Here is an 11149-nt window from a genome sequence, read left to right on the forward strand (position 1 = left end):
TTGATCCCAGGACCCTGGGATCATGACCTGAGCCAAAGGCAGACGCTTAACAACTGAGCCACCCAGGGGCCCTGCTGCATTCTTTTAGAGTAACAAGATATTAGACCCCGGTGACAGTCCTGAGATCTAAATTGTTGTGTTTCTGTGCAATAAAACCGTGTCGAAGAATATGTTCAGTGGCATACACTCAATGCAGAGGAAGCAGGTTACAAATTACAAGGTACTTGTGTTTGCATGTTGCGGACTGGTGCCTGGCTTGGCATAGAGGAGGAAACCTCGAGTTTATGGTGAGCAGCAGATGTGAACGATGTATGGTGCTTACTGTCGGCGGAAATCTTGATGGAACTAGGACTCCGGCTGCCTCATTTTCTCACTGTCGATGGCCTTGCTGGCATAGGTCTTCCTTTTTTTTTTTTTTTTAAATTACTGTATCAAGTTAATGCAAACCAAGGACCCCAAGATGTTCCAAGGATGAGTCCCCTTGGGCCTCTCTGCGCTCCTGCTCGATGCCACCGTAGGAAGGGAGAGGAGTGTGTGCGGGTGGGCCAGTGCCCGGGAAGGCTGACTTTGCAGGATCGGGTGGCCCAGCCGAGAGGCCTTCCCCGCCATCTGCAGGGCCCTCTGACATGACAGTAGTGTTTGCTGTGGGGCTGACATTTGACTGGAACTGTTCCTGTCTGCTCTGCCTCTGCAGTGATAGGAACAGTCCTTGCTGTAAAAACTGTCAGTTCGAGACTGCCCAGAAGAAGTGCCAAGAGGCGATCAATGCTACTTGCAAAGGCGTGTCTTACTGCACAGGTGAGTCCTTCTGCTGGTTCTCTTGGGATGCTTTTGCTCGGGTGAGTTTGTGTATGTTTGAAACAACACTGTATTTTGTTCAGATGAAAACAACCTTCAGAATCGTACTCCTTCATTTGAGATGCACTTACCAGTGGTCGGTGCCAGACCCGTTCTGCTTGCTTTCTTATTTTGCTTCATTCCCATCACCTCCTTCTTCTCACGGGCAGTGCTGTAATGTGTTTAATAGTTGCCTGGGTATGTGTATTTCCTTGGAAGATAGTATTGTGTTAGTTTGTGTATATATGTGTTTTTAACATGCCAGGATAATACTCCGCATTAGATCTTTTTTTAAACTCAGTGTCAGTTTTTATGAAGTATCTCTGTCATGCCGTCTGTGGTGTGTGTCTGTGTGTCTGTACCTGGTTCATTGTTCGGACCCTGCTGAGTTTGCTCGTGTGCTGTAGTGTATGGTCCTCACCTGTTCACTAAGTGATGGCTTGGACTGCCTTCACCTTCGGGGTACCGCAGCTGGGAGTTCGACAGATGTCTCCCATGCTCCCTCCAGGTGTTGTAAGGGTTTCCTGGTTGCACGTGGAGGAGCAGAGTTGCTTGGTCATGGGAAGTGGCCCCGTGTCGATCTCTCTAGAACAGTCACGATGCACCTGTAGCGTGTGTGGATTCCTGCGTCCCAGTGTCCTCATCGGCCCTTGCTGTTATTCAGATGGTCTGGTTTTTGCCAGTCTGATGAGTATAAAGTGATCTCTCATCCATATTTGCATGTTTCTTGAAGGTACCCGTGTCTCCTTTTATCTGTTAGCCACGCAAAGTTTTCCTTTTGTCAATAGCCAATTCATATATTTGGTCCTTTTTAAAATTTTTTTGAAGTATTCTTCATGCCCAACATGGGGCTTGAACTCACAACCCTGAGGTTAAGAGTTGCATGTTCTGGGGCACTTAAGCGGTCCAGCTCTTGGTTTTGGCTCAGGTCATAGTCTCTGGGTTGTGGAATCAAGCCCCACATTGGGCTCTGTGCTCAGCGGGAATTCTGAGATTCTCTCCCTCTCCCTCTGCCCCTTTCCCTGATCATGCACACTCTTGTGAGCTCTTGCTCTCTCTTTCTATTAAATAAACTTAAAAAGTCGCATGCTCTAATAACTGAGACATCAGCGTGCCCCTATATGGTTCATTTTTTAAAATTTGGGTTTCATGTCTTTTTGATATTGTTGACTTAGAGACATTGTATGATAATTTGCTTGGTTTATAAGTTGCATATACCTTCCTCCTATCTGTTGTCCATCTTGGAACAGAAACTTTAATTTTTCTATTTAAAGATTTTATTTTTATATATTTGTCAGAATAAGTAGAAGGAGCGGTAGGCAGAGGGAGAAGCAGACTCCCTGCCAAGCAGGGAGCCCGACGTGGGGCTCCATCCCAGGACCCTGGGATCATGACCTGAGCCAAAGGCAGATGCTTAACCCACTAAGCCCCCCAGGTGCCCTGTTCACCCATTTAAAGTGTACAGTTAGTGGTTTTTAAGGTGTTCGTATTTGTGCAACTGCCAGCAGTCAGTGTCAGAATGTTTCCATCACCTTAAAGAGAAACCTGTGTCCCGTAGCCATCACTGAACGTCCTCGTTCCCCGCCAGCCCCAGAAAACCAGTGATCTTTTTGTCTCTACGTATTTGCCTGTTCTGGACATTTCACATAAACAGAATCCTACAATACATGGCCCTTTGCGGCTGTCTTCTTTCATTCGGAATCAGGTTTTTGGGACTCCTCGTGTCATAGCATGAAGCCGTCGTCGTCTGTCCTTGTCGCTGAGGGATCGCCTGTTGTTTCGTCTGTGCCGCGTTTTGTTTCATTCGTTCATCAGTTGATGCGCTTTGGGATTATTTCCACTTTCTGATGATGACTAACACTGCTATGGATATTTCTGTACAAGATTTTGTGTGGTCGTGTGTCTGTCGGTCCCTAGTCGAGACTCTGGAGCAGAATCGCTGGGTCGGATGGTAGCTGTTCCCTCGTTTGAGGAGCCTCGGGGCTGTCGCGCTAGCGGTGTGCGGTGTCACGTTCCCACCCGTGGCGTCGGAGGCTTCCTGCGCGTCCACGGCCTCAGCTCCACTGGTTATCTTTTTGGTTATCACCTTCCTAGCGAATCTCTGTGTCAGTTTGGTTTTTCCTTTTCCTTTCCTTTTTTTTTTTTTTTAAGATTTTATTTATTTGATAGAGAGGGAACACAAGCAGGGGCAGTGGGAGAGGGAGAAGCAGGCTTCCCATTGGGTGGGGAGCCCGATGCGGGGCTCGATCCCAGGAACCCAGGATCATGACCCGAGCCGAAGGCAGACGCTTAACAGCTGAGCCACTCAGGCACCCCTCCTTTGCCTTTTCAACGTGCATTTTATGAGACGCCACTCGTGCCTCCTACGTTCTGAGACCTGTCAGCACGACTGCAGTTTGCCAGTTGTCAGGAGCTGGAACGGCTCAGGCAAGCTTCTCACGAACATTCTCTAGCTGTGCTCAGTGTGTCAGCCTTGGTTTTAGTAATAAAGCAGATTCAGAAAAATTCTTTTTAAATAAGCATTATCAGAGCAATTTGAAAAAATTTATTCCTTCTTATTGAATAGCCTTTTGTTCCCTTGCTATTTTCTATGAAGGAGCAGCTCGCAGAATATTAACTCCTTATAAGGACCCTGCGTTCACCACCAGCAGCGTCCGCATCACCTGGGACCTTGCTCGAAGTGGACATTGTTGGTCCCTCCACCGCATTCCCCCAGGCCCAGGGCCCCAGCAGCTCTGAGGACAGGCGCAGTGACCTGTGCCACCTGCTCTGTCTACCCGCAGGGTCCGACGCACCCAGAGCCTCGGGAGCCCTGGGACTAGGTGGCTCTGTGTGCTTAATGCTTGTCCTGTGCGTCTGGTGCCCTGATGTTAGTCTGCTGAGAACACATGTGCAGTGGATGCTTATGGGGCATTTTGCACGTGTGTATTCAGGGCAGCAGCACACACTGAAAATACCTGGGAGTACGGTCTCCCCGTCGCTGACATGCTGCCCTGTCCCCATGGCCTGCGTTCAGCAGCCGTACACTTGTTATATGCCCGTCCTGTTGACCCCGAGTGCCCAGCAGCATGAATGGTTTCGTCAGACCAGAGGCACAGGTGACGTGCCCGCGTCAGTGCGTATTGGGTACTTTGTGGAGGGCTTCTTTTGTTTGAGACGGGACAGGCTCCTCTAAACTTCCTGTCACAGCTCCACTGACTTGCAAGTCCTGAGTTCTTTCGGACTCCGGGCTTTGGTTCCATTTGTCAGGGGCAAGGCCAGGCCTCCGGCTCTGGCCACCGTCCGCCGTCCGCATGCAGTAGTTGTCTTCTTGCGGTCATGTTCAACTGCGTGTGCTGCTCTCGCTTTCCAGAAGGAGCCCCTCACTCCATCCTCTCACTTGACTTTAACATCCTTCTGTGGCTTATCTTTTGTCTGGAAGAATCATTGATTCATTTAAGAAATACTTGTGGGGGACGCCTGGGTGGCTCAGTTGGTTAAGCGGCTGCCTTCGGCTCAGGTCATGATCCCAGCGTCCTGGGATCGAGTCCCGCATCGGGCTCCTTGCTCGGCAGGGAGCCTGCTTCTCCCTCTGACTCTGCCTGCCACTCTGTCTCCCTGTGCTCTCTCGCTCTTTCTCTCTCTGACAAATAAATAAATAAAATCTTTAAAAAAAAAAAAAAAAAAAAAAAAAAGAAATACTTGTGGGGTACTTATGGCGTGTGATAGGGATGAGACGTAAGTTGATTTATTCCTAGTTTTGATCTTTGCTGTCGTGGAACTCACCAGTCTGAACCGAAACCACATCCTCACACAGACATAAATTGAGGGGTGCCTGGGTGGCTCAGTCAGTTGAGTGCCTGACTCTTGATCTCAGCTCAGGTCTTTTTTTTTTATGATTTTATTTCTTTATTATTTATTTGACAGAGAGAGAGAGAGCGAGCGAGCAAACACACAAGCAGGGGAGTGAGAGAGGGAGAAGCAGGCTCCCCCGCTGAGCAAGGAGCCCAGTGCGGTGCTTGATCTCAGGACTCTGGGACCATGACCTGAGCTGAAGGTAGACGCTTAGCCCACTGAACCACCCTGGTGTGCCCTTCAGCTCAGGTCTTGATCTCAGGGTCGTGGGTTCAAGCCCTACTTCGGGTTCCCCACTGGGTGTGGCACCTACTTAAAAAAAAAAAGCCATAAATTGCAAAATGTGTGCTTGAAGGAGAGAAGTAGCTATAGGGAAGGCGCACAGTGGGTGAAAGTAGGGCTGTGGGAGGTCTGAGGGAGGTCTTGGAGCCAGATCTAAGGGTGAGAAAAAGCCAGCCAGTGCCCTCCAGGGCAGAAACGAGAACATTCCGGGTAGACTGAAAGGCAGATGTTACGGTTCCGAGGGAGAGACCTTGGAGAGGTGAAGGCACTGGAGGCCGGCTGAGGGCTCAGGAGTGGCCGCCGGTGAGGTCGGAGGGGCCCGGCGGGCCGCTGCCCTGAGCCTTCCCTCGGAGCTTGCTTCTCGGGCGGTGGCGGCCGTGACGTCTGCTTCGCAGTGCGTCTGTGCTCCTGTGTGTGTGTCCTGTTATACGTAGTTACGTTTTACAAAGGAAAGGTAAAAGCAAGATGTTAAATAGTGGCTGAGGGGCGGGGCGGGAGCGCGGGGATGCGGGGTGGGCGCGTGGGGCGGCGGGCGCACCGCCCGGGGCCGGGCACACAGCCGGGCACTCGCTGTTGTCGGCCGGCTGGGTGCGGGCCGCTGGAGTCCTGCCCCCGGGCCACTTTGTGCCCTTTGTGAAGTGTGGTGCCAGCTTCTGTGGGCACCCGAGGCCTGCTGCTGCCACGTGACTCAGGCGACCTGAGTGCTTCCCGCGTGCTTGCAGGTAACAGCAGTGAGTGCCCCCCTCCCGGCAACGCCGCGGACGACACGGTGTGCTTGGACCTCGGCAAGTGTAAAGATGGGAAGTGCGTCCCCTTCTGTGAGCGGGAGCAGCGGCGGGAATCCTGCGCGTGTAACGGTGAGCACACGTCCGGGCTGGTGGTGAGAGCCCAGCCGCGGGCGGGGCAGGGCAGCGGGGTCTGGGGGCGCCCTCCGGCTCCGCATCCGGTCTGCTGACTTGTCCGTGAAAGCCCGCCTGGCCTGTCGGTTGTCCTTCCTGCTCCGCGTTCGGACCAGTGGCAGGCTTAGGGGTGGGAGAGGAGGGAGCGGTGTGGGGGAGCGGGAGGGTGGAGGAGTGTCCTCGCTGCGCCCCGCTGCCACGCGGTACCCCGCGTGAGCGCGGCAGGAGCTGGCTGCGGCCACCGGCCGGGGACTCCTGCTCCTCGGGACTCAGCCAGAGGGAGCTGGTCCCAGGGTCTGACCCTGCCCGTTAGGGTGTTTGCTCTCGTCACCAGGGCTGAGCCTGCTGCCTTCTGCTCCCTGCCCGATGTCTGGGGCAGGGGCCTCGCTTAGCGACGGTTGGCGACATCACGCTGGCTTCTCAGATGCTTGTCCTCAGGTTTCCACCTTCTATTTTTGGAACTCCCGAGTCTGAGAAGGGACTGACCGGGCTCCAGCCCTGCCCTGCCTCACCTCAGGAGGCTTCTGTTGCTTTCAAAACCATGCAGAAGTCGGAGCCAGTGGGTTGGGAACCCCAGGCACACAGTGCGGGGAGCGGCTCTTCTGGGGGAGCAGCAATAAATACGGGAGATGACAGACGGCGGATTCCAAGCCATTCATTTCCCGAGGGAACGGCAGGGGGCCTGGGATGCCCTGGAGAGACCCACAGTAAGCGCCCAGGAAATGCTTGACCACTGGATGAATGATGGAAAGGTCTCTTCTCCCATTCGAGTGCTGGGTTTTGTGTTCTAGTTGATCCCAGGTTCTCCCACTAAGTGACCAGGGATTTCTCTGGGTCACATACTGTCCTGAGTTGCGTTGCCAGTTGACATTTTGGCCATTTCTGCTGTTGGTGTGTGTGCCACCTGGCCTGTGTGGTGCCTAGTTGGTTCCGTGACCCACGTGCTATGGGCGGTAGGTGTAGACGGAGGTTCAGCCCCTGCGCTCACGTCACCCAGCGGCTCCCTGAGGCCCGCACCCGGCTGTTGTGTCGCAGCCGTACTGGCTCTCGCTAGAGCCTTGGTGCTCCTGGAGTGTATTTGAAACGGCGATACCAAGGGTTGAAGTCAGCAGTGTAACAAGAATGTTGGGATGAAGAGAAACGTTGAGAATCATAAAGGATCTGAAGGAGAATCATTCGGCTTTTACTCTGTTAAGGGAAGCTGTTTGGTGTAAATTGTTCTTGTTTTGTGGCCTGAGGACTGAGGAGCCTGAACTCAGAAGTTAGTCTTGGGGGCACGAGGGCTAGTTCGCTCTTGAAAAATAAAGGCAATTCCCTCCCCATGGGGAGCGGGGTGGGGAAGAGAGGAGGGAAGGAGGAACGAGTCTGCAGTGCGGCTGTCCATATGCTCCCTGGTTCTGTTCCAGAAACTGACAACTCGTGCAAGGTGTGCTGCAGGGACCCTTCGGGCCGCTGTGTGCCCTATGTTGACGCCGAACAGAAGAATTTATTCTTGAGGAAAGGGAAGCCCTGTACGGTGGGCTTCTGTGACATGAATGTGAGTATTTACTTCCATACAGCTTTCTCTGTGAGAGCCAGACGGGCAGTTTTGATACTGGGAGGACTTGATTTTGCCAGGGGAGAGAGTCCTGCCGTGCCTTTGTCACCCACTTGCCTGCTCTTGGCTGTCTGGGGCAGGTTGTGGGGATGGCGCGAGGTGAGGCGCCAGGTGCTCTCAGGGAACTGGAGCGCCCTCTGTCCCGAGCAGGGGACCCTGAATCCAGTGACTGTGGGGGAGGGAGCTTTTCTAGTAAAGTCGGCTCGTTTTAGGCAGTGTGTGTTAATGACTTGGTTTTCTAGATGAATTATAAAATTGACTAAGATTGTGAAATTGCAAGTTTTGATTTAAAACCAGTGCTGATAGCCACCCAGAGGTGGCTCGACGCACCTGCATCAGGCCCTCTTACCCTCCAGTGAAACACATTTCATTCCCATGGAGTCACAGGCGTGGATTTAAAGGGGTTAGGCCGGCTTCCCAGGCGGTCTGGTTAGGTTCCTCCTCGTGTGTGTGTGCATGCGCGTGTGTGTGGTTAGTGCAACCCTTGCTAGAGGGCCCTGTCTTAAACAAAATTGGTTTTCTCAAGTTTCGTTTCCTGGGAATTCTAAATTCACTTATAAAAATGGGCTGATTGTGCAAGCGGAAGCGACAAGTGTCTCCTGCTGCGTTAGGTCCCTGTGTCCAAAACCGGGCCCCTGCAGCTATGATTTCCTGAGGCCTTTCACGTCCGTCCCTTGTACCCAGCCGCGCCGCTCCTGACGAAGTCCTTTTCGGGCACTGCTGTGTTCTTTGTTCACAGGGCAAGTGTGAGAAGCGAGTACAGGACGTCATCGAGCGGTTTTGGGACTTTATTGACCAGCTGAGCATCAACACTTTTGGTAGGTGCTTTCCCCGGCGGCTGTTTGCTTGGAAGTGAGCAGAGTTTGGTGATGACATGAGGAGAGCGTGCTTGGATCCTGCAGCAGATGGAAATATTCACGCCGTTCGTTGACGCAGCTTTGTCAGCTGAGGTGAAGCACACACCCGGCTCTTCCGCCGTGTCGTGTGGATGTGCAGGTTTTCAGACAAGGGAAGTCCACACGTTGTCAAAGTTCTGGCTTCTTTAAAAAGTGGACAGTGGAACCGTAAACCTGATTCAGTCCTGTACGTCGTAAAACTGAATCTGGTTTCATGTGAGCCTCAAGACAGACAAAAAGCAGGCCTCGGGTTTTGCAGAAGCAGCAATGTATTCTGTCTTGCAGGGTCAGAATTCATTGTCAGAAAAATAGTACCCGGATGACAGTGACTTTGTCCTGTCACGCATCGTCGCAAGCAGTAGCCTTCTGTGTGCTTGGTCCCTGACACCGTCTCTCAGGGATCATGTTGAGCACTGTGTGGTGCGGTCTGTCCTGCACGAGGGTCTCAGGGCTCTGTCTGGAGGAGTGTCCGTAGCTTGGGGGATGGTGCGGGCTGGCACAGGGGACACTGATGCTGCTTGGGCTGCCTCAGTTGTACCACCTGGCCGGCAGTCTGTCTCATTTGACACCGTGGTAATATACTAAGAGCATTTAATTTGTGTCTGAAGTACTTGATCAGAACACTGACTGTTTGGAATTGTTCACAGGGAAGTTTTTAGCGGACAACATCGTGGGTTCCGTCCTGGTTTTCTCCTTGATATTTTGGATCCCCTTCAGCATTCTTGTCCATTGTGTGGTAAGTCACCAACTTGTAAAAAAATGAGACATTTTATTAGAATTTTGAGCAATTGCAATCTTACAACTTTTGGAAAAGATAAAATTGGTTCTTAGCAAGATCTGACCTGATGTTTCCAGTGACATTTTTTGGTGTTACTCCCTGGGAAAGCTTATTTTGTGAGAAGTTTAGCTAATTGTTTTTTAAAAAGAATTATGCTTTTTGTATGTGGATATATGTTCTTGTGTATAATTGGAGGAATGCTATACTTCTGAGCCCGGGAGACTGTTTCACTGGACTTGCCTAGGGCCTCTGAGTGAAGCTTTGAAACAGCGTTTCAGGCTTTGTTAGAACAAATATCAAACCTCAGCATGCCGCAGATGGTGCCCCTCTACCAAGTAGTTTCCTGTTTGCTTTATTGCTTCGGGTGTTCACATCCCCCCCGTCTGGTAAGAGGGAGCAATCTTTATTACCTTCCTTCGAAACGAGTAACAGCTAACGAGGTGCATTGGGCTTTCCGCCGTGAACTCCATGTGATTCATCAACTTGGAGACCTTAAACAGCTCTTACAACTTCATTCACCTTGCTTCTGTGGGAAAAAGATGATTTGTCTGCTGTCGAGACGAGAAATCAGATCCAGGCTTGCAGACTTGTGCTCCGGACCTCTCGGGCATGCCTCCTCATGTGAGCGCTTGGAACATTCGAGCACAGCTGTGTCATGAGGCGTTACTCCTCTGCTCCGCTCTGGTCTTGCCGGGGCCCTCACTGAGCAGCTCTTCCTCGGTGGTGCGCGTGGTGGGCGTGGGGAGGGAGAGCTTGGGAGCGGCCGAGAGTGCCCCCCCAACCCCCCATTACCGTTGTTTTACCGCGAGGCCAGTCTGCTTTGTTTGCCTTGACATTGCCGCTGTGCACTGAGGCCTGACCCTGGGTCTTGGAGCAAAGCCACTAGATAGGCGGGGGGCAGGTGCCTGGTCGCTGGCCACGGAATGTGTGGGGGCAGCTTGGCTGGAAGCCAGGCCTAGATTTTCAGGCTCCGCATCCTGCCTCGCCCGCTGTCACCTGTTCCTCGCTGGGCAGGGGCTGGGGCAGCGGCTGGAGCCATGTGTGATGCGGGCGCTTCGGGCTCAGTTCCTCTAAGCATTTGGGCCATAGTGAACTCTGCAAACAGCTGAGTGTTGAGGCGGGGCGGGCTGGGGCATTTGGAGGCCAGTACCAGGTGGGCGAGCCCGCAGCGTCCCTAACCCCCGGCAGCTGGCCCCGCGGTCAGCAGTGCCCTGGTGTGACCCCTGCACTCAGGGACCCGCCTCTGGGGAACTCTCCCAGAAGAACCATACTTAAGCGTTTCTTGACTAGTTGCTTATTTGACATCAAAACACCGATGGCCTCAGGGGCAAAGGAAGCACTTCCGGGCTGGTGGCAGAACTCACAAAGTTGATGTAAGATATTCTCATCCTTGGGGCGCCTGAGTGGCTCAGTGGGTTAAGCATCTGCCTTTGGCTCAGGTCAGGATCCCGGGGTCCCAGGATCGAGTCCCGCATCGGGCTCCCTGCTCAGCGGGGAGCCTGCTTCTCCCCCTGCCCCTCCCCCTGCTCGTGCTCGCTCTCGTTGGCGCTCACTCTTTCAAATAAGTAAGTCTTAAAAAAAATTCTTCTCATCTACCGGCCCTGCTGACGCTCGGCACACTCGTGTTCTGAGGCAGTTCATCGCTTAAGGATGACCTTTCCCTGCTCATTTTCCTTCTAGGATAAGAAACTGGACAAGCAGTACGAGTCCCTGTCCCTGTTCCACCCCAGTGTAAGTACCGAGGGCCAGTCCCGCAGGCGCTCGGGGCCCTGCTGGAGCCAGGGCTGCCCGCTGGCCGCCCCAGCGAGGGCCCTCGGCCTCTGCAGCCGCGCGTCTGCCCATGGCAGGTCCTGCGGTGGCGGGAAGGGTCCAGGCTGGAGCTGCCCTTAGTGGCGGGAGGGAGGCTGAGCCCGGAGGGAGGCTGCACCCACCCCTGGCCCGGACTTAGCTGTTCAGCACTGACCTGGTTTAACGTTTTGACTTTTCCTGTCCTGGGACCCTGACTTGAGGATCGTTTCTTGTGAGC

At 53.1% G+C, this 11149-nt stretch overlaps 1 protein-coding gene across 1 annotated transcript in view; it reads left to right on the forward strand.

Annotated features, from left to right (window-relative positions):
• The window catches only part of ADAM17 (ADAM metallopeptidase domain 17), a 54820-nt gene that overhangs the window by 41731 nt on the left and 1940 nt on the right, over positions 1–11149 (forward strand). Inside the window, exons 13-18 of the mRNA XM_080814173.1 lie at positions 695–798; positions 5676–5810; positions 7259–7389; positions 8189–8267; positions 8993–9081; positions 10804–10854. Of these exons, the coding sequence (XP_080670299.1) occupies positions 695–798; positions 5676–5810; positions 7259–7389; positions 8189–8267; positions 8993–9081; positions 10804–10854 (589 nt within the window). The remainder of the gene's footprint in view (positions 1–694; positions 799–5675; positions 5811–7258; positions 7390–8188; positions 8268–8992; positions 9082–10803; positions 10855–11149) is intronic.

The sequence above is a fragment of the Martes martes genome (assembly GCF_963455335.1).
Source record: "Martes martes genome assembly, chromosome: 9".
NCBI lineage: Eukaryota > Metazoa > Chordata > Mammalia > Carnivora > Mustelidae > Martes > Martes martes.